This window comes from Aulostomus chinensis, chromosome 3, assembly GCF_037954235.1.
Source record: "Aulostomus chinensis isolate RoL2024-O1b breed Wild chromosome 3, RoL_Achi_v1.0, whole genome shotgun sequence".
In the NCBI taxonomy this organism is placed as follows: Eukaryota; Metazoa; Chordata; class Actinopteri; order Syngnathiformes; family Aulostomidae; genus Aulostomus; species Aulostomus chinensis.
In genome coordinates, this window is record NC_141322.1 from 11193700 (window position 1) to 11218218 (window position 24519).

The window sequence follows — 24519 nt, forward strand, 5'->3', positions numbered from 1 at the left end:
TTAGAGCGTGTTTTGTTTTCTCCACCAGCTGCTTCGACTGCCTGCGTCCTATTTTAATTTGACATTTCTGCAGTCGTAGCCTCTTCTGCAGACTCAGCTTTCATTATTCACGAGCACCACTCCAGCATAGATGTGCCTTATTTCTCGTCTAAATCTCGCTTTAAAGTCAGTTTGTGATCGATATCATAATTAATTTATCTTAAAAGATTTCTCACCAGGCGAATCAGTTACAAACAGCTCATCTTACCTTGGACACACATCCAGGCGTCCCCCAACACCAGATAAACAATATCTTTCAGAGAGATTAATGAAGAGATATTGATTCAGGAGGGAGAAATATTCCTCAAGTTATGAGCAGCTCTGGCACTAATGTTTTCCTCCCCTGGGTGATGATTATTGGGCCAATACACCCCGGAAGGAGATCTTATAACCCTCTGATACTTGACACGCCAGCAGGCCTCAAGCCTCTACTCTTACCTGTTCTACAACCTATAACTTGTCATATCTGCACATTGGACACGGAAATGGATACCGCTCTGTAATAGGAGATGTATTAGTGTATCCAGGATGTAAATTAAATTGTAAACACTTTGCTCTACGTCACATGATGTGCTTCCTCTGATGAGATAAGTGTTATGGTCCGGTGCATCCATTAGCTACCTCGCCTGCCTCTGATCCCTGTTGTCACACAGGATAAATTATGCTTTATAAATGTTGTTCTTACTTTCTTTATTGAAGTTTTACACAGTTAAGCTACTTTTATCGACTTGGTCCCTCTAAATTAGATCAGGCTGTTTATTTGACAGCAGCACGTACAGCAGCAGCTCAGAGAAGAGCACAATGACAGGACAGTCTGGAGCTGTCCGCAGTGCTGAAACTAACGTTTCTGGGTGGCTGGCGGGGTTTAGTACGGAGCCTCAGAGGGGCCATAGACACAAACAGTTTATTTTATTACCACAGCCTATAACTCAGCCTTATAATTTATGAACTCATGGCCACAACATATCCTGTTCCCTCTGTTTTATTATTTTGAAGCCAAGAGATAAAACTTGTTTGCACAATTTAATCAAAGCATGGAATCCTCATAGAAACTTCAATTCAAAATTGAATTAAATAACTTTTTTTTATCTTAGAAAAATTCGATTAAGGAACTTACATGTGTGAAGAGGTTATCGGTCATTGCGGTGAATTTATTAAATTGAGGTAACAAGTTATAGCTTGTGGCCTCAAAATAACTAAGTAGCAGGAAAATGTATTTGTTGAAGGACTAAGTTATATATCATTGGCTACAACTTAATTAAATTAGGTGAACATATTGTGACTTCAAAATAATACAATTTGTCATAAGTTAAATATTGTGGCCACAAATTAATTAATTTGAGGGAACTAGTTTCATCCTGTGGCATATGTGTATGTATATATATATATATATATATATATATTGTCCGAACGTGCATTAGTGTTTACTATGTATTCAAGTTCAAAGCTCTTTTTGAAGTAGAAAAACATAAAAAAGAGTCTTTTTCCATTTAACGTGCACAGGTAGCAAATAGCTCAAAGTAGCTGAAGACATTTATGTTGCTTGTCCTCTGTTAGGCCCTCCAGCGGTCCAGCGGCGCGGCCAACACGGCAGCATGTGAACGTATGGGATACTCTTCACCTTGGGTCGTTAGCAGACATCGACCTCCACTAAGTCTTAACGACTGCAAATACCAGCACAAAGCAATCAATCGCCATCAACACACTAGAATATCCCAGAGATGGAATAATTGATAGGCGGTCTCCCGGCGCGTAACGGAGAGGCGGCGGTGATTAAATTCTGTTTAACATCTCGGTGGGGGGCGGTTTAGTTTTACACCGTCCGCGTCCTACAAAGCCCATTATTGATGTACACTCGCCATCTGATCCAAGTGTCAAAGTGTGGTGGGTAATTATGGGGCTGGGGGGGCTGGGGGCATCCACTCCTGTAGCACTTGCCCGTTAGACCAGATGCATTATCAAACCCCCAACTCCACTTAAGACACACGACACACTCCTGTATTAATGACGTGGTGAGGGATGACCTTCATCATGAGGCACAAACGTGAATATTTTCAGAAATCTTCTAATCCAGCAAGGACACTGTGCAGACTTTGGGTGGTCTTTAATCTGTCTTAATCCATTATTACTGATTGAAAAGTGGAAATGTTTTCTTGATACTAGACGAGTGGGATATGGATATGAAATCACCAGAACTTTGTTTAAATGAGCCATTTGGAGAGTATAGACCCCCCCCCCCACACACACACACACACACACATACACACACAAATACACACACTCATCCCCCTCCGTTCTAACAGTCCGGGCTACCTGTAAACTCCATGACATCAGCGAGCGCGAGGGGGTGTACCGTGGATCTGGAGAGCTGGGCGGGCGCTGCTGCACGTGTTCTGAATGGGGAAGACGGGCTCGCAACGCATTCCTCATGACCAATCGATCCGTGCTCGGGTGGAGCGACGGGAGCGCAACTATCACTCCTGCATCACCACACCATCACTCTCATCAGCATCTCTCCGGCGACTCTCACGCCTCGGTGTCACAGACGGATAACCCCGACAAACACCTGCCGGGTGTCTTTTCATGGGAATTGCGCACTTTTGATGACTTTGACTCCAGTTTTATTTTGATACAGCGAGATGACGCCAGATTGGACCATGTTGGACCCATGTTTCCTCACCCGGCTCCGAATGTCTGGAGCGCTGGCGAGGCAGTAGCCCACCTCCTCCTGCTCCTCCTCACCCCTGCATGCCCCGGCGTGTTGGTGCGCGGGCTCCGGGAGCTGGACTGTAGGCTCAGAGGGATTGTCCTGTGTAGGCAGAACAGTGGAGTTGAAGCAGAAAGTGGCAAAGCGATCTGCTGTCTCTCCTGGATGTTTTACAATATCCTGTGATCATGACAACCAGTTTATAGATTTAGGTAAGGTGTTTCTTTTCATCACAATAAATTAGTCATTGCGCACAAACGAGGATGGGGTCTGAGGGAGTCTTTGGCTGCGGGGAACACTTCCTACCGGACTGACTGACTAAATCACTCCTGAGATAAATATTTTAAAATAACATCATGATTTTCAACGTAAACTTCCCGGATTCCCCCTGCGCCTCCGTGCGTAAAAACAGAACACAGGACAAGGCGAGTGGGGTGACCGTGTGTGGCGCGAAGCAGCGGGTGAGTGCGGGAAGATTGAGGTGAGATTGATGCGGTGTGTCACCGCAGTAAGGATAAATAAGCGCTCGGCGCTGCTTAGCACCTCCGGGCTGATCTCCGAGGCTGATCTCTGTAATCGTGATGATCGGCTGGGAGAGGAAAGGGCGCGGAGCTCAGACATATTAGGCGCTGCCGGGTTCTCAGGGAGGTGTGTGTGTTGCATTGGTCACACTCTGTTGAGCGCCTCTCTCTCTCTCTCTCTCTCTCTCTCTCTCTCTCTCTCTCTCTCTCTCTCTCTCTCCCTCCCTCCCTCCCATGCGCTCACAAACGGTGTGGGGAAAATGACTTGGTGCATGTTAATGGGCTCAGTAATGAGACCCAGCCCCTATCGTGTTTTAATTGTTAGTCATCCTTACCTCATCCCCTCCCTCCTTCTTGATATCTCTCGCTGTCCTGCTGCTCGGCTCTGCAATTTGTACTGTATTAGGAGAGTGTAATTATTTCCCCATTGTTTATAGCGCGCGGCACCGGCACTCCACAGAGAGTGGTGTCATTAGTGTGACAGGAGAGAGAGAGAGAGAGGGGGGGGGGGTTGGTGGTGCTGGGGGGTCGGTGCAGGGACCTAATTTTCATTGACAGCCACATTAACACAGCAGCAACACTCTTAATCCTTTGGAGATTACTCTCTCCAACCCTGTCACCTAAGAAACACACACACACGAACACACACACACACACACACACACACACACACACACACACACACCTGCATGGGGGTGGGACTAATTTGCCTGCTGCTTTTCAGTGATTGGCCTCTCCTCAGTCTTTGTCACCCCTTCTCCCTCTCCTGTCTCCCTGTCACTGCACTTTGCACAGACACAAACACAGTTGCAATCACTTCTCACAACAGGCCCACACTCGCTTTTGTGCAACCCCCCCCCCCCCCCCCCCCAGCTATAGGAGCTCTCAGTGGTGGGACAGCCAGTCTCTTCTGAGGGCCCTTTGCCTCAACATGTTTCAGCAGCCTCCTATGTTCTGACCCAACAGAGGGCTGTTCAGGATGAGTGCATGGGAATGAGCCGGAATGGATTGTGTGCGTTTGTGATTGTGCATGTGGACACGGCCCAGCAGAGAGTCAGCAGGGAGAAGGGATAGCATTGGAGGCGAGAGAAATGAGCTGGAGACACCAAAATAATATTTGCAAGAGATGACGTGACTCTGTGTGTGTGTGTGTGTGTGTATGAGTGCGTGTGTGTGTGTATGTGTGTGTGCACGTTTATGAGTGAAAGAGAGAGAGAGACCTGTAATGAGGTGTGTGTGTGTGTGTGTATGTGTGTGTGCACGTTTATGTATGAAAGATAGAGAGAGACCTGTAATGAGGTGTGTGTGTGTGTGTGTGTGTGTGTGTGTGTGTGTGCACATGTGAATAAGAGTAACACTGTAATATGATGATAATGAATGTGTTTGTGAAAAGAATTCTGGGTGATATGCCAGATGAATAAGCAGAGATCAGGCATGTAGGACTGGTGAAGTGACAGCAGCACGACAGATTGGAGCTCACCTACTCAAATACACACACAGACACACACAGACACACACACACACACACACACACACACAGACACATTAACAGATTGACTGTGATGAATGGATACTTCCTGACTGAGAGGAGGAGGAGAGACAGTCTTTCATGTCACAGGCAGAAAGATGGGGAGAGGACTGCCATTTGTAAATGACAGTGTCCTGGACAGCTTTTCATCTGGGCCAGTTTCTGGGTGTATTGAGTCACAGAGCGTGAATCGACAGCGTGCAGGGGCGATGGACAGTAATGCCTTCACTACTCCTCATGAGAACTGCTCCGCTGGAGATCCACTGATGTCTCCTCTCCGGCAGCAGATGCATGGCTCTAATGGAGAAAGGAGAGATATCAAATCAATGAGTGCGAGCGTTTCCTCTTGTGTGAGGTGTGTGTTTCTTATGCTGACCACAAAGCCCACAATTGGACAGGGGTTGTGACCCTGGGAAAAATACAAAATAAAAAAGGCTTTAGTTGTTGCTGACAGGCTATTTTGATTTTTTTTTTTTGAGGCTTCAGTGACACATGGCTCGGAACCGAAGGGTTGCTGGTTCAGTCCTCACACACCTCCATTACCATTTTGAAGTGTCATTGAGCGAGATACTGAACCGCTAATTGCTCCAGATGGCCTGGTAACCCGTCCAGGGTGAACCCCGCCCCGCGCCTAATGTCAGCTGTGATAGGCTCCCTTCCCCGCAACCCTTAACAGATAAATGGTAAAGAGCATGGCCGGAGGGATGGCTTCAGTGTCAGGGAATTAGCATTCAAAAACACCAAAGATGGCCACTTTACGCTAATTGAGATGAATTCTTTTGTTCATTCATTATTTTCCTGACAATAATCCTGCTTTGCATCATTTTAGCTTTGGTCACAGATTGAAGTAGGGATGCAACAGTAAATAGTTTGATCAAATATCATTGAAAATTTGTCCAATGTACTTGTTTGAATTTTATTTTATAGGATTGGACGACGTCATGCAACTGTGGACTAGTTTTGCTTGAAGGAGAGCTAGTACTGTGGAGGCAGCTGAAAGGAAAGCACTTTGGGGTTTTGCTCTTAATTGATTATTACTTTGTTAACAATACCAAATCAGTAAATGCATGTGTATGTATGGACCTGAACAGCTGATATCGGATCAGTTTACTGTGTCGGCTGATGCCATCAAGCCAGGTTTATGCATTGGTGTGGAGACTGAAAACATGGAATTGGTGCATCTGCTGTTTTCATTATTTTATTGCTTTTTTCAGCCATAATTGATCACTGAATTAAAAGATTCATACTAATGCTATTGACAAAAAATCTGTAATTCATTGTGTTTAGAACACACGTTTGTTATATATTGGTGCATGTGCCATAGTTGCGTAGCATCTGTCTTTTATTGATGAACATTCTCATTATCCTTAAAGTCTGCTCAAAGCAAAGACAATTCCATGCAGAGCTGTTATAAGTCATGCTATACAAGTAGGGACAAAATGGTCTGAGCATGTTGCAGGTGTGTGTGTGTGTGTGTGTGTGTGTGTGTGTCCCCCCTCCGTCCTCGCCCCCTGCCAGTCATCCGGTCAGTGACAGCGAGGCCGTGCTCTCCTGTGTGGTGCTGCCATCACACCATCAGGAATCTCTCTTATTCCGTCAAACGGGACCTGTTTGACTGAGTGCTCGCGCTGCTACGGGGCCCAGAGACGTCAACGGCAGAGCTGCTACACTCGAAATTACTCCTGTCAGAAGTGTCATGTGCCACAGATTACTTTTTCAAATATTTGTTCAGAATTTTAGAAAAATCCTTCCCGTTGAATTGGTAACATTTTTAAAGTGAAGGTATTTCAATAATGGTTAGTTAAGTGCTTAATAGTCATTAGTTTAAGCATAATCGACCATTTATTTATGCACTTTGTGACATTTATTGTAAAGTGGGAAACATGTATCCTTTAAGTGACACTTTATCCGAACATCTGTCTTTGCTGCAACACCATAAAATTAGCATGAATATCATTGATAAGAGATAACCAGACACATTATTAATATTTAACTAATGGGTACCTAAGCATTTCTAATGCTTAACTAAGTACTAATAAACAAATACTTTTAAAGTGTTACAGATTAATTGGAATCCTTTTTCGTGTTTAGGGCTATTCATAACAGTTTTGCTCAAACAGAAAATAACAACACGTCACCTGCTTCAAGGTGATTTCCTCCACATCTCTAACTTTGACCATGAAGAATCTCCCTAAGTGATAGTAATGATTATAATTGAACAACTCCTTCCAGTGCTCCATCTATCACCTTGGATGCAATCTGCTGCTTCCTCTCATTTGTGTGTGTGTGTGTGTGTGTGTGTGTGTGTGTGTGTGTGTGTGTGTGTGTGTGTGTGTGTGTGTGTGTGTGTGTATGTGTGGGTGGGTGCATCCCAGATCACTCCCCTCTGGCAGCTGGCAGATGTGTTAGTAACCCTGAGTGACAGTGTTGGTATGTCTGTGGGTTCATGGACAGCTTGCGGCATGTGTGTGGGTCTGGTCCAGTGTGTAGTGGTGGTGAAGCCTGCAGCGGCGTTCACAGCAGCCCTGAAACAACACTGCACCTCACGAGGGCGGGAGGGAGGGAGGCTTTAACCCTGTGAGACAAGAGCATGAAAGGTGAAGGGGTGGGGGAGGAGAGGAGAGGAAACTGGGGCCCAGTGTGGGCTGTTTAGCTGGATGTGTGAGAGAAAAACAGAGAGGAGTATGGGTAGTCAGGACTGAAGGGAAATCTGTCAGGGGAGTGGGTTTGAGTAAATGTGTGTGTGTGTGTGTGTGTGTGTGTGTGTGTGTGTGTGTGTGTGTGTATGTGTGCTGGAGGTGATGGCTTTGTAATGAAAACAGCAGGCAGACAGTGGACGAAGGTTCCCTCTTGGTGGTTGACTGATGTCAGTTACCAGCGGATGATAGCTTTCCTCAGGGAAAGCTTTTTGAATGGGGGGGGGGGCATTATTTTATGTGTGTGTGTTTGTGTGTGTGTGCGCACGCCCAGATTCACATTCACATTTACCACAATTATCCAGGAAGTGAATTTTTACTTGTATCTCAGCAACTTAGATGAATTACAAGATTGCACATGCATTGATTGAGGCACATTTGGGGACCCCCCCCCCCCCAACCCCCCAACCCCCCAACCCCACCCCGGATTTAGGAACAAAAAACTGGTCCCCACAAGCAAGACCACGAGATAACAACTGTCCAGATCTCTTAAAACCCGTCCAAATGGTCATGAGTGAGGTGAGAATAAGCAGTCTTGTCTTGAGATTTGCCTCATTTTGGCCTTCATATAAAGTCCTTGTATGATCTCACTTTGCCACTTTATGTGTGTCTGTGCGTGTGTGTCTCTCTCTATCTCACACACGCACACACAAGGCGCAAGGCGCAAGGCGAGAGAGGCCTGGCTTCAGTCAGGGGAGCAGAATGAGCATGGAGTCATGCTCCGGAGACCCAGAGACAAATTAATTCACTTATTGACACTGCTGACACGTCTCAGTGACTTTGTAAAATGAACAATTGATCAGGCTTCCTCTCTCTCTTTTCTCTCTCTCCCTCCCTGCTTTCTTTCTTTCTCTCTCTCTCTCTCTCTCGCTGTTTTACTGTCTTCATTATTCCAACATCTCTTTCTCTCTCACTTCTCCCTACACTGTCATTCCCCAAACTGACCTCTCTCTCTCTCTCTCTCTCTCTCTCTCTCTCACCCCAACTCACTCCGTAACCCTTCTTGCTTGGTGTTTTTTTTCCTCCCTATGAACCCCCCCTTTTCTTGTCGGCGAGCCAGTTGACAGGCGCGGCACGTACGGTAATCAATATAATTACGTCGCGAGATGATCATTAGCAGCAGAAGGGACTGATATAATCAAGATGTCGGTTTGTCTGCATCCATGAGATTCTGCACGCGGGCAGATGTGCAGGAACTGCAGAGGAAACGATGGCTTTTCCTCAGGTCGGCATCACCTCGCTGACTTTTTCTACAGAGGCCGAGACTCATCGACAGTTTTAGCAGGTTCTACATCAAATTTGTTTGTTTTCCATTCATCATAATTTGAACACAAAGCACAATGAATGACCTGCTCTCGGGGAGCGCCCTGTCAGGACCTCGGCCCACATTTATTTGGCTCTGCGCTGCAGTTTAATAACAACAGAGGAAGAGTCTCAGATCAGGGTTGGACGACAGACACGATGAAGAGCAGAGGCTCCACGATCGAAGATTAAAATAGTTCCCTGCACCCTAAAGTGTTAATCCTGCATTGTTGTCCTCGTAAATAATTCTAATCCCACATCCTACTAGTGCAAAGGAGCGCATGGCGTTCGCACATACATGAATGAATGAGTGGAACGTGTGAGTGAGTGTGTGCTTGCGTACGGCGGTACGAAATCATCCCAATGATGCGGAAGACCTCGTCGGGCGGAAGGCGGCGGAGTGAGAGAGTTTACTGAGTGAGCAGAACAGTACATAAAGATTGAACTTCACTACTTTAAATCACGTTTTTTTTTTTTTATCACAATAGCGAACCGCAGCCAACAAGAATGAGAGGAGAGAAACACCAGGAGAGAAGCATCAATATTTCAGACACCCGGTTTGTCTCAAGAGTTGGAGAAGGGGGTGGGGGCTTCCAAAATATGTGCGTGGGTGTGCACAGTCATCTAAAAGTGACTCCTTTGCTTTCTGCTTTTCTATCCATCATGTAGAGCTGAGGGACACTGACATTTAAAGGCCTTTTATTGCTTTATTAGAGTGCGCGGGATTTACGGCGAGGGCTCTGTCTCTGTCAGGAGAGCCGCTCTGATCTATGTCGGCCGATGCTGGCTCGCTGTCTGGCTTTTAAACGACGAACTTGTAAAGAGGAAACCAGGGAACAGGTTCTATAGCTGCTAGACTTTTTGCTGTTAGTAAGCCGGCATTTATTAGCCTGTCGGTGTTTGAGCTACCCCCCCATAAAAGAACTAACAGCCTGCATCTGCCACTCGCCCTCCCTCCTCTGCTGTGGTAGAGAGGTTATTAAAGACTTTAATGAGACGTACTAGCAGGCTAGTGTCAACGTGATAAGTGCGTGCAGGCAGCACAGACTGTGAGTAATAATCTGCTGAACTTTATGTATGGATGTGTAAACTGATAAAGTCATAGGTAGATATGCTGCCATTATAATGTGTAAATGTGCATAGACAGTGTGTTTGAAACCAGCTGCAGAGGAGGGTCCAGACTCCCTGGTGTGAGGGTGGCCTGCTTTGACACATGACTCACATTTCACTGATCATTTCTAACTTTTACCCATAAAAATGGGAGCGAGAGACTCCAAAATAGATGAATTGGTGGGGCGCTGCACACATACACACGCACACACACACACACACACACACACACACACACACACACACACACACACACACACACACACATTTTTGTGGTTACCGGATCCTGAAGCTATGGGCTGTGCAACAAGGTGGGATTCAGACTTAAGTGCAGGCCGATCAATTGCGTTGTAATGGTACCTTAGTGCCAAGGCCATTCTCTGAACTCGCCAGTCAATATGAGAGGGAGGTAATGGTCCTGAATTCAGACTTTTAAACCCACATATCTTTCTCCCCACCCGCCCATTCCTCCAAACACACAATGCTCCACTTAATTGCTCAGTTTATTGGAGGAAACAGATGGATGGTGCAGCATTATTACAACTCTCATATGGCTTTTGATCTTTTCCCTCATGAAAAAATATGAGAACTGTATGTTTTGAAATATTCAGGGGTTTTAAACGATTCCTACAATGTAGTTCACCTCTAAGATGCAATACATTACTTAGGCACACACATCTACATTTTATGGTCATGAAACTATCACAAATAGGCTGTATATCAGCGGAATAATCATTACATTTGTGCATGCACAAATTATGTTAGAGTATATACAGACTGTGCACATTCTCTATCTGTCCAGTGACCTAAAGGAAATGGCGAGAAGCAGCATAATGGTAGGAGGCAGACAATGTATTGAGAGGATGAGCATTACACACCCAAACTGAATGTTAATACTCTGCATATCGGCAGAAATCTGAAACGCTTCACATAATATTCCAGTGGGCTTTGTGCTTTGGCTTGTTTCACTGTCATTATCTCTCCGCCATGGGAAGATGCACTTTGTTCTACACCCATGTGCCTCTTGTCCGCATCTACAGAATCAACGCACTGATGCGAGTCCTGTGTGGACCTCATTCTTACCATCTTGTTATTCTCCACACATGTTAACTGAAGTGCAAAGTACCTGTAAGCTCGTATCTGGAGTGTGTAGTTTGATTTTTTTAAGTATTTAATACTTTGCAAAAAATAATTGGGGGAAAAAGAGATAAACATGAGTTTAATGATCGATAAGAAGAAGAAACAAAAAATATGGGTTTTAAGAAATGTTTTGCGGTTGAAACTGAGAAATGTTAAGCGTATTTGCAGGTTTGAAGTCTGCATGAAGAATGACCCCCTTAACATGACCAGCTGCTGTATAACAGTGTTAAATATGTGATATTAAACTTAAGGTCATTCATGGTCTAATTAACTGACCAGCAAATATGTCAGCTTAATTGTGAGACACACACACACACACACACACACACACACACACACACACACACACACACACATATACTAAAGTGTTGACTCAATTGCATGACACTTAGGTGTTAGCTCAGTTTTTGGGTTGAACATCAAGAGGAAACATTCACATAATCATTCAAATTTCAAAAGTTGTCCGTTATTGAAATATTCTTATCCAAGCACCTTCGATTACTTCAATTTCCTCTGAAATGCACGTTTTTCTTTTTACATGTTTGAAGTGCAGATGTTGAGCTGATGAGGGCGGCTCAGGCGGACGTCCCAGCAAAGACAGAGATTAGAGATTCAAGATAACATCTCCGTACGATCATAGGTTTTCTCAAAATGTTTTATTGTACCGGTATCTGTCTAATGGGCAAAATTATGCTTTTAATTGGCTTTTTTATTGGTTTTCTCCACAATGTAAAAAAATATACAATTCTAGGGCTTTTCCAAATGTTTTGGAAATAATGAATGAGGCTACTTTTTCAAATTCTTGTTAATATCCTTTTATTAAGGTTTACAGGTTTTATTCTGCCTGTACAAAATGTGAATATCACATGAACTTGTCTTAAGCAGAAAGCATCTGTGAATGTTGGCAAAAATCTCTTGTAAAATACCAGTATATTGACTATTGTCAAAAAAAAGAAAAGAGAAGAAGAATCGAGCATTGCGTATCTCTAATCAGAGTTGACTTTTGTGCGACCAAAGAGAGAAACTGTGCACCTGCACCTGGCAGTATATTAAAATGATTACTTTGGGATCATACTGTTAATGTTAACAGTGTTGAGGGCAAATCCTCTTGTGACTGGACCATCACGTCGGTTAACAACAGTCTTTCAAACAGGACAAGTTCCGGGAGCGACAACACATTCATTTCTGCCAAATAAAACCAGACACACTCACATTGTCACGCACTAAACAGGTGACACCGAGGTCACCAGTAATGTGTGTTTCTTATTCTTTGTGGGAGCTCAATCCTACAGAACAAGAACTTCCTGTACTGTACTGACAAATGATATTATCACTGACTGCATGTTAGCGAGCAGCAGAGTGTCATCCCTTCACGCAAGTGTTTTTATTTTGACCTTTCAGATGGGGCACATTCACTCGCCGAGGCTCACTGGATGGATGGATAATTTGGCAAATTCATGTGCACGTGCAGTGCATATGTTTGTAATTGTGCATGTGTGCTGGAGGAGCACTGGCAGATGATGCTGTTTGGATGCAAGGCACACAGATATATTTGTGCTGTAGGTGGGATTGTCTCCTTGCATGTCAATGAGCCCCCGTGTCACTCCTGTGTGATTACTGAAAGAAAAGACACACAAATCAGCCTTTCAGCCCACAGAGACACACACAGAGTGGAAGGAGGTGATGTGTGATATTGGAGGAGGGATGATCTTCCCAAGAGGCAGACTTGATGTTCTCCGATAATCCTGAGTATGTCCATACAGTGTTTGTCAACATGTATATGTGTGTGTATGTGTGTGTTTCTGTGTGTGTTCTTACTGCTGCCAGATCCAGTGACCCCTCACAGTCATGATGACCAGCTGAGCCCCCGCACACACTTCTGCCTTCTTCGACATATTCCCTCAAGAGGCACTCTGGTGACATGCATATTTTACCCAATTGTGTGTGTGTGTGTGTGTTTTCACACAATTTATACTTTATAATTAATTTATTACTCTGCTGTAAGGACACAGTTGTCACCAGTGTGTAAGTTGGAGCATCACCGTGACTGACGAGTCTGCTTACCTCAACCATAACCATCACACACCACACCAAACTGACCTGAAACAAAACTCTACTAACTATAAATATCCTCTCTCCCAAGGTCTATGAGTCAAATAGTTCCTACAGAGAGGGGTGACCAAGTGCACACATAAACACACACTCACATGCACTATTGTGCTCTTTTAATGAGTGTATCAGAGACCAAAGCTGATAAAAATGCGAACCATGGCCCAGCCTGTAAAAAGAGAATAAGAAATGTGCTGCTGTGCCACCGTGCTGCTGTGCCACCGTGCAGCAGACTGTACCACTCCATCATACACGCACTTGCACACACACACACACACACACACTAGAATGAAGCGCACACATCTACACTAACACATGCTCATTGAAAACAGTTAAACACATTAAATGCTGAAGCTTATGAAGAGTGTACATTTGGTAAAAATGTTTCTATGTGACTGGATCTGCATTTGTGTTCCACTTCTGCAAAAACACTTAATAGCACTTGTGCTACGTTGCATGTAGGTACAACATTCACAAACACAACATACAGTCCTGTGATATTTATGATGTTTTTTTTACATTCCTTCATCATTCTCACTCCGGTCCTTTTCACAGTTCTTCTTATTTATTTGCTCTCCTTGTGCCACTCCTCAATATTGTTTTGAGACGCTGTCACTCTTTATATTCAAACACTTCTGTTGCTGTGTCACTTTCCTTCCCTTGCTAGTTTCTCTGTAGAAATGGGCTCTTGCTACATCTGCCATGGAGGTTGTGTTTTTACCTACATGATTGTGTGTCGGCAGGATTACGTACTAGACTGACTTAAATGACATTTTGTGGAAAGCTACATTGTGGCTGAAGGAATGGACATCACGTGATGGGTTAGGTCAGGGTCATGAGGCATCCCTAGGAATGGTTTTAATCATTATTTTAACTAGACAAGATTGTGCCTAGATTGTACAAGAATTCAGACACTATATTTGTATCCGTCAATGTTTGTCTGAACTTGTCCCTTAGATATAAACTCTACATTGACCTCTTAGAAAACATTTGACATGTTAGCAGTTAGAACGTGCATTAATGAGCAGAATCCTGAGGAAACTTTTATTTAATCGTGGGCTATCGGGAGGTCTGTAGTCCTCTTGCTCTTTGGTTTAATAGTGTCTATTGCTGTGTGTTTGTTTACCACCAGGGGGCAGTAGCACCACACCAATGATTAGAGTGGTTTGAGCTGACAGCTGATCCTGGGCTGAATATCAATGAGTCCTGATAAATAATGAAGGTTTGAGGAGGAGAGAACATTTTGTTATTAATGTGAATCTGTTGTCTTTCATTTAGATTGCAGAGTTAGTTCTTTGTAAAGAAAGGTGTGTTGACACACTCGAACGGGGGATGGTAATTTGCTCTGTGAGTGTGTGTGTGAGTGTAGAAGCATACATACATCAGAAGCTGTCACTCAGCTGTAAGTGGAGAAAGTCTCTCCTGCTGTCCTCAGACACTGTTTGAATTTACTTTGCAAACACAGCGTGTGCAAATGTACTCTGTTTGTGTGTATGTGTGTATGTGAGTGTGTGTGTGTGTGTGTGTGTGTGTATGTGTGTGTGCGCGCGCGCAGACTGTCAACTTGTGTTTTGCATAAGATTTACAGTCTGAATGTTTTGGCTATGAGGCTATTCTGATGACTTTCTCTTAGTGTCTACTATCTCTGTCCGTGTGTGTATGTGCTTGTTGAAGTGTGAGGGAGAGTGGAAATGTGTGTGTTTGTGTGTGTGACCATTTGTGTGTGTGTGCGCGTGCATGTGTGTCTGTGTCTGTGTGTGTTGGTGTTTTGGGGAATGAGCGATAGAGAGGGAGAGCCGTGTGTGATGTCTAGAGTGGGGATCACATTCAGCCTGGGGGTAGGTGAACCTATTGTAAACAATGGATCTGACAGAATCTAGGCCTTCACATCTCTGCCCATGTGTGTGTGTGTGTGTGTGTGTGTGTGTGTGTGTGTGTGTGTGTGTGTGTGTGTGTGTGTGTACAGACCTTCATACAAGGCCAGTGGAGGCCACTGAGGGACCCCAGGGCAAACTGGCCTTTCTGACCTAGTGTCTTTGTACCTTGTCTCTCCAGGGGCTTCTTCTGTTTGAGGTGAGGAAGAGGAGAGAAAGGAGGCAGAGGAAGAAGAGGAAGGAAGATGAAGTGTGAGTGAATGCAGCCATGGCCTGGACCTCCTGCCAATAGAGAGCCGACTCAGTGGAAGAGAGATCAGAGACGACAGAGAAGACCAACAGGTGAGATAAAGTCTTACACAGATGCGGTCAAAACAACTGAATGATCATTTCTAGGTGACCAGTTTAATGGTTCATCAATTTATGCTTAAAAGTTTTCAACTGTCCATAAAACAGAGAAAAGCAGAGCGTCTGCCTGCAGTATTAATCCAAACCACTTATACTTAATGTGGTGGTAAACCAGTTGTTTCCTCCTACTCGTCTAGCCTCATGAAGTCATGAACCTCTTCATAAGTGCCCTCTGCCAGAAGGAAATTGGAAGAGTTAATCCTAATGTGTTACTAACAGGGATAAATAATGCTAGTAGCGGTAGGCTACACTATATATGTGTGGTGGGAAAGAACATTTTCTTCAAGTCTATTCTGGTCTTGTCATTTTCCTTCTTTGACCTTTGCTGTCTTGCCACTCTCATTGCTTCTCCAAAAGCAACATGTTTTGTTTGCTGTGCTGTTCTGCCTCCTGTCTATTTTTGGGGCGGTTTCTAACCTCTCCTCATGCTCTCTTCTTCCTCCTCTATGCCCTTCACTCTCTCTCTCTCTCTCTCCTCTCTCAGGATGAAACTGTGGGGGAGGTCAGCTTGGCCTTTGCAGGTGGCCTTCCTTGCTGTCTTGGTGATGCTCTGCGTTGACCTGGTGTCCGCTGGCAACCGTAACCACTGGGGACCGACAGGTACACCGGGTCATGCTCTGAACCCCCTTCTTCAACACCACAAGAGGTTAATTACACTGTCACTGCAGGAGTTCAACTCATGTTTCCTGAGGCTGCCACTGACCCAGTTATGGGGGGGGGGAGGGGGGGCTGATTCGCTCCGTCCCTCAATATGTCAGAATGTAAACTAGACAGGACCTCGTTGGATGCAAACGCACTCCTGTTGAGTGATCGAAGCTGCACTGATACAAATGGCGCTTAAGCTGTCAGGAGCTGTCAACACACATAGATGAGAGTGGGAGTGTTGTGATCTATGTAGAGTAGCAGCAGACATCCAGCTGGCTGGTCAGAACTGCAGCTAGTTTTCTGAACAGACAGCTGGAGCCAGTTGCCAATGTCTATATTAATATGCACAGCTCCGCATCTAACCCGCCACTCTCCCTTCAACCAAAACACAACTTTTTTTTTGGAGAAATACATTAAAAATCCCACTGATTTAATTCAGACCCAAAAGCTAAATCTATTCTTTTATTTCCATAAGTCACAAACCCCCCCAAAAAATGACCAACACAGTCATATTAATATTTCATTGGTGCTGGCTGGAGGGACAGTTACGCTGAGTCACTTGTTGGCAACAACCTCTTTCTCGCTCCTCATTATGACAATTTCCTTAATTATCTTGTTTTTTTGCAAGGTGACCTTTATGTGTCGTGGAAATGCTACCAGCATGCAGTCTGTGTAGTGAGTGATGGCATTAGTTTCCTTTTGATGGAGAGGAGGCAGCCTGCTTACGGCAGGGACACCACTAATTGCAGGCCCTGTGTATTGTGAAGGTCATGGCTTCTTATTCTCTCTCACTGTGGAACAAGATGACTCGCTCCCAAACCGATGGGTGCTTTTTAGAAAGGGTTTACACTAATTGGTGGAGATTTAGAACTTGTTGTGAATACTAACATGATGCACTCACAACAATCTGAGGCTGGAAAATAATTGGAAGATTTTTATCACTACAAGATAAGTTTTTTTTTGTGTGCTCCAACTTTGAGCTTTTGCTGCTCTTTTGCTAGTGAGGTATTCATTTGATCCTTTGTGCTGTTGATGTACCATTAGCGACCACATGGGGGCTCTAGAGGTCAAAAAAATGCTACACTTGAAGCATGTGTTTATGTGTAGTGTGGCTAATTCTCAGAGGCAATCTGACAGTTTTCCAGAAACAAAGACAATTTTATAATCGGAATGAATAGCGAGAATGTCAGCTCACCGTGCAGATGTGCAGGTATGACTGACAGCTGTCACTTCATGCGATCAGATAAAAACACATCTGAATCATTTAGTTTGCCAGAAGTTTTCTCGTAGGATTAGGAGACACAGAATGAGTGGCTAGATGTGTTTGAAAGTAATGGCACCTCAGTAATTTCGGTTTACCAGACAGATGTCGCACGAACCGAAGAAAACAGGTCAGTATATTTTTGGTGTCGTTTGACCCGTGGATGGAAAAAATGGACTGTCAGTTATGATGAACGTGTTAAACGTTTGAAGAGCACATTCAGAGAAGCTCTTGCCCCTCGGTGACAAACTTAGTGGTTTGAATTGTGAGTCTTGAAATGTACATCAGTATATATTTTTACATTTCATTGTTTTTGTCATCTCCATTTGACAAGCAAATAACATTGAGACGATAACAGACTGAAGACCTGCAGATTAGGGCAGAATATCAGACTCTGCAGGACAAAACATCTCTAGTGGGTTCTTCTCTCTCTGTCACAGTCCCAACAGGCCACACAAATCAGGGTTAATGGCATCAACTGGAGATAATATGTTAGTTAGTATGAACTGCCTGGATGCATATAAAACACTGAGTAAACAAAAACAATCAGCTAATCCACTAATATATTCATGATTCTTTCTGACGTTTTTATCGCTCAAACAAACATAACAAAGCTGTTTAGGACATGTTCAAATCCTTTGAGTCAATATTTTAACACTCCTATTAGATCTTTATATCATAGCAATGACCCACATAGAATATATTGCGCTTCAGGAGCTGATAAAAGGACTTGATATGAATATTGATATACTTTAAACCAAAAAATATTCTTTCATATTCAAACATCAGATCTTCCTGTTGTTGACTGAATGTTTACAGTCCTGCTCCTGAGCAAAATTCTGCTGTAACTTTTAGGGCTTCAACTATGGATTATTTTATGATTGGATAATGGCCCATTGTTTTCATGATTAAACTATGAATTGTTTGTCTGTAAAATGTCAACTAAGGATATTTGGTTACGCACAAAATTCCACAATTTCCCACGTGTTCAAAGCCTTTGATTTCTTTTTCTCCACCCAGCGGTCCAAAACCCAAAGATCTTGTGTCATAGACAGCAAAAAATGCAAAATCCTGATATTTAGATAAGACATCAGCAAATATTTGACATATTTGAGTGAAAAAGACTTAATAAATGACCTATTATGACCATAGTCTGCATTATTTTCTTTCAATCCGTTTATTGTTTCAGCTCTAGTATCTGAAAAACTGATGGCAGTACAATGATCTCATGCCTCGTTTTCCTTACATCGAAAAGTCCAGCATTGTTTTGCAGATCTGATGTACTCCACCATCTGTAAAAGAATGGACGACAGCTTTATGCAGCTTGTTGCAATTTTTTTAATTTCCTGGATGAATGCTAATCCAGCACCTTGTAGTTTTTTAGATTTTCTGATCTCACATCTGCGGCTCTGTTTACATCAAGTCATATTTAGGCTTTCATTTGTATACACAGCTTGCACAACTTCTGTCTTCATGTGAGTCCATGCATGTGTCTGTTTGGGCAGACTGTACATCAGCCTGTGTACTTAAAATTGTCTCTGTTTAAACAATGCTGGCGAGGTGAGCAGGTTTTATTGGGGATGGATTTGTTATACAGGAGTACTCAGCCATAGCAGCAACCTGTTCTGATCGTTAGCATAAAGTGGGCTGATGCCTGATGTGAGGCTGTTAAGCAATGATAATATGGGGAGGATTGATGAGCTAAAGGACCAGGTGCTAAGGAGATGAGGCAAATGAGGATAGCGGAGCAAATTAAGGAAGGACAAAGAGGGAACTAGGTATTATATTCATTTGTGCCGATGTGTCAGAAGATCCTTGTTCCACACAGCTAATCATCGTGCTGTCCTGACATGTACCTCTCCGTTCACAGAGCAGTACGCTACAATCCCTCTGTAGTACATTGACTTTGGCTCCTCTGACTGTGGCACTTTCATAGCGGTGGACAGACTAGTCAGGTATTGACAGCAGAAAGACACAGCTTTTTGATAAATTACATGTTGCTTCTGCTGGCCCGTGTCTGTCAGAATACATCAATCACCTGGGTAACCCATCAGTTCCAGGTAGCTTGGTTTGTTGGCTGCTCAGCTTCTGTTGACACCCCCCCCAACACCACCACCACCACCACCACCACCACAACCACTTTCCTTTTTTGCCTGCTGCAGAAATAGAGGCATTTAGCCATGCTTGAGAAGTCTTTTTCATCTCAGCGTGTGGTGGGCTCTTACACTAAGAGGACCATAACAGAATGGTTTAAAGGCAACATTGAGACATTAGATGCACTCTTATTATGTGTCTGTAGCTGGAGGCCCGACGGTTCAGCACACGAATCTTAAGTAGATGAGGGCGGAGCGGCAGCAGCACTTTGAACACTAGGAGGCCTTACCATGGAGCAGCAGTACATCAGGATGTTCTCAGGAGCGCTCTCAAATGTCTTGAACCTGCTCTAGACAGTGTTGTTTTTGGCAGGCATTTTAGATTTAGTTTTAGTCTTAGTCTTTTGGACTAAATGCTTCTTAGTTTTAGTCACATTTTAGTCATTTCTATCCTTGATAGTTTTAGTCTTGTTTTAGTCGACAAAAACTCAGAGGTTTTAGTCAAATATCAAAGATACCTATAAGTAAAAGATATGTGTGTATGTACTTAATAGGCCTATACAGGTGTTAGAATGAAGCACACTGAAACTGATCTACCTTCAAAGGTGAGTTTTTTTCCCCTCTTTTCCTTTCTCTACCTTTTACTTTTATTATTTTGTTGCAGATGCAGACAACACACTGGCACACAATATGAGTATTGTATCACAATAAAATATGATTAAACAAAAAATAAAAGCACACTTGACTTCCATATGAATGACCATATGTCCTACATATTGGCTTTAGCTGCTGTTATTGGTTAAAGCATCCAGGTGTGTTGCTTACATAGGGAACAGCAACAGGTCTGAAGACTACCGTGTTTCCCAGTCCCACAAACATGGGTCAGAGCATTTCACTTGCCACCCGTCCACAAATGGACAGGGGTTTTATTCATAACATGCTAAATTAATAGAAGGGCTGGTTTAAACAAGCCAACATTAGCGGGGCCCCTGGCAGCCCCATTCATTCTAGCTTTAGCATGTAGCACTAGGAAGCGGTCTCTGCACCACGGGGGAGGTGGAACCACCACCACCACAAAACTTTAGGCTTAATACAAAAAAGAAAATGCATCACAGGGCTGGCCTAACTTAGACTAAAGCTATGCTTTAATCATCCCTCTTTTTACGACCACCCGACACCGCTGCTGCTGCCATGGTGTGTGTCTCGTCTGCTGCAGACAGGCCCAGACTTGTCTCTGTGTGTGCATGTGTGTGTGCGAGAGAGGCTTTTAGTGCGTGTGTACTGATGATGGGGGCTTGACCATTAGGACAAACAGCTACAGCTGGCTCCAGTCTGATGTTTGAGCTCTTGATTGACATTGCACGCATGTTATACTTGACGGAAAAAAAACACATGTTTTGAAACTTTGATCGTCCACCGACGAACAATTTAGTCTTGTCTCGTTCTCGTCAGACAAAAATGGATACAATTTTGTCACATTGTAGTCTTTACAGGGCTATGGTGACGGTCGTCTTAGTCTCATTTTCGTCATGGAAAAAAGGGGTCTGACGTCGTCATTTTCATTTTCGTCCAGCGTGACGAAACAACACTGGCTCTAGCTCTGATTGAGAAATGCTGTCGGCCACAATTCTTGTTTATAGATACTTATTTTTCAGGTCGTGACAACTGAAAATAGAATATGGATAAATTAAGTAAAGATGACCTTGGTTAAACTTTCTGTCATTTATAGCTCTCTGTATTGTAGTCAAACCAGAAAACTGCCCTAGAAATTTAAAGTGCACCCATATTCTCATTACAATGGTAAAATGGCCCAAAGTGAATTCAAACACAACAAAAATGTAAACTTTTTACAAAGACTTGACCACAACGACGCTCTGTGTTGAGGCAGTGTTGTCTGCAGGTAAGCAATCAGAAAGACAATTAAAAAAATACTCAAAAACTTGGAAGGATTCAATTTTTATTATTCATAAATTACACAATAACACACACTTAACATGATTGTGTAGGTGATTCCACAGGCTTTGAATAGAAAAACTAAAGGAACTTTCATTCATTTTATCTGGAGGCTAGTCTGTGCCAGCTGCTGCCAAACAATGTACAGCCTTAAAACAAGAGTTTTACTTTAAAATAAATTCTAAAATTCACTGCTATTCATTGTGGTGAGCCCAGTATAGCATTATATGGTTCTATATGGCTACAGTTGATTGAGATACTGAGATGCTTTCTAGGTATTACTGTGAGCAACGCATTACAGGAACCAACTAGAAAAAAAAGTTCATCAGCCTCCTCCTGGGAAGTACGCTTCTTTATCTTTGTGATATTTCCGAAGAGAGACTCTGGGGTCTCTGGAAAGTGGGGAAGGCTTTCTGATAGTTGTGACAGTGACTTTCTGACTGTCTGATTACTGGATCTTCTTAAAACTAGGAGAAGACATGTAATCCAGTCATTAATTTCACAGGTTGTTATAAAGTTGTGTGACATCATCACAAGTTCATAAGTTTGCCCCAAAACCAAAAATACTGCACTGAATAAGGTCCTTAACATGACACCTGGGGAACACCATCAACAATATTCTGACCTTTTCCTGCACATTATCAATGTTACAGCCGGATAAAACCAGTTCTCTGTATGAAAGAAAATGGTAGCTCAAGTCTTGAAATACACCCACAAATTCACTGGACTGTAAAAAGACCCACATCTTCATCACATGTTCCCTCATTATCTCCCCTGATTTATAAGGCAGCAGATCATCAACATAAAAGAGGTGGTTGTGCTGGTCCATTTTAGAGGTCATTTCTGAAACAGTTTGTTTTTAAGACACTTTTGAACTCCCCTACAAAAGAGAAGCTCTTAGAAAATTTGCTTCTCCTTTTCATTAAAATGTTAAAGTAAAACACAAGAAGCGCCGGTAGATAAGCGAAATGACTTGGAGGTCGTCCTCACGTACCTTACATCATCCTGAATTCACCTCAGACACCCTAATAAATGTCATTAGGATTAAGAAGAAGATTTAAATCATCCTCTAAAGCCCAGCAGACACAAGAAGCAGCATAAATGAAGTTCCAGTGAGTTTATCCTCCACTTCCCTGCAGCTCACCTTCAAAGCTGGAGAGTTTTATAATACAAACAGCCATGGCCCAGGCCTGATGTGGGTAATAAAAAGAGGAGACCTGTGAACCTTCTGACCTCATTACGCTGGCGGGAGGTGAGCAGCTCTTTGTAGTCTCTGCTGGCTGTGGCACTACTTCTCCCCTTGGATGACTCCCTCCTCTCTAACAAGCTGCCTATTTCTCAAATTGGGAGATCTGATTGAGCCTCACTGCACTACACACACAACAGAATTAATTTTCACTAATGATAATGAGTGCACAAGCCTGATGAAAACACAAGCTACTTGTAGACTTTCATCTTTTTTCCCCATCTATGTTTATCCTTATTTGTTATCTTCTACTGAAGAAGCATTTGCCTTCAAAAAAACAAGTGTGCTTAACTTCTGATTGTTAGTGTCTTATCCAGTTGGATTCTATTGTAGATTTTTATCACTGGATTTGTCTGTGTGTGTGTGTGTATGTGTGTGTCCGATCGGCCAGCTGCTGCAGCCTCGGGAGAAACGAAGACAGAGGAGTGAGGGAAATGAAAGTGGAGGGATGATAGCGGAGGGGCGCCCTCAGAGAGCTAGGGATCATTGATGGGGCTCTCTGGAGAAGAGAACAAACAAACTTTAAATCAGAAAGGATGAGAGGGGCCATGGCCTGTAGAAATGGAACCCTCTACTGAATGTATGTGTGTGTGTGTGTGTGTGTGTGTGTGCACGCGCGCACGCGTGTATGTGTGTGCAAACTGTTTGTGTGTTCCCAGCTGTGTCTACTTTTGTGTCTTCCTGAAAAGCTCTTTCAGCCGAACGTGAAAAGTTTTGGAGTTTGGGTAAAGTCACGTACATAAATGAAACCTGGGCTTACGGTACAGTGTAAATGAGGTTTTTCTGGGGCTGTAAAGAGGCTTATGGGTAGTAATGTCACCAGCAGGGTTTGCTGCGCTCAGAAAATTGTTCTACAGACTCTCAGAGGTGCACAACAAGCTTTAGGAGTGAAGATAAGGCTGCTGGAATCCGTTCAGAAGCCATTAGCAAAGAAAGATTTGCTAAATATTTGACCAGAGAGGGTGTACATCTATTCTTCTAGAAAAAAAAATCATGGCAAGTAAAATCAGGTCACTCCTCTAAACATAAACTTACAATGTAAGCCTATTTAAATGATCCTCACGCTGTTGTACTGCATATATTAAAAACCTTTTAACAAAACAGACAAAAAACACATTTGACGCCGTTAAGATGCCACATTAATCTTTTAGCACAGTGATATTGTTCAACAAAACACTGCCCCTGAGGAGGAGCGAGGAGAGATAATAAACAATGTGCCTGAACACAAATAATTCTTATTAAAAAGCTTAGCCCCCTTCCCAACGCACACACACACACACACACACACACACACACACACACACACACACACACACACACACACACACAATACATGCTTTGGGCTTTGGGTTAAAATGTACTTAAAGTTAATCGCATCCCTCTGTGTCATTACTGTCAGGAGAAAGTTATAATTAACCAGACGAAGGTCCCCTGGGAGGTGTGGGGATAATCACGGGAGATTAGCGGCTGTTTGTGTGTTGGAGGTGTCAGGTGAAAAGCAATTATCCTCTTGTAAAGTATGACATGCAGGAACACACAGCAGCACACACACACACACACACACACACACACACACACATGCACACACACACACACACACACATACACACACACACACACACACACACACACACACACACACACACATTCAAAGAAGCTAATACATGCAGATGTAAAGACCAAAAGTAAAATGCAGATACATACTGACTCTGGCCTAAACCTGTAATGATGTAAATGTATCCCATTAGTGCTCTTCTACATGGCTCCCTCATAAAATGTGCATGTCCCCTCTTTGCACAAATCAAGCAGCTTATTTTTTTCTGAAAGGCATCCAAATAAATATGTATGTGCTTTTTATTTTTTTCTGTTTCTTTTCTCCCACAGACA

The 24519-nt window shown here is 43.3% G+C and overlaps 1 protein-coding gene across 1 annotated transcript in view; it reads left to right on the forward strand.

Annotated features, from left to right (window-relative positions):
- Positions 1-2445: 2445 nt before the first annotated feature.
- tafa4b (TAFA chemokine like family member 4b) overlaps positions 2446-24519 on the forward strand; it is a 40671-nt gene continuing 18597 nt past the window's right edge. The window contains exons 1-3 of the mRNA XM_086200637.1: positions 2446-2958; positions 15208-15368; positions 15919-16034. Coding sequence (XP_086056763.1) covers positions 15920-16034 — 115 coding nt within the window. The 5' untranslated portion in view covers positions 2446-2958; positions 15208-15368; position 15919. The remainder of the gene's footprint in view (positions 2959-15207; positions 15369-15918; positions 16035-24519) is intronic.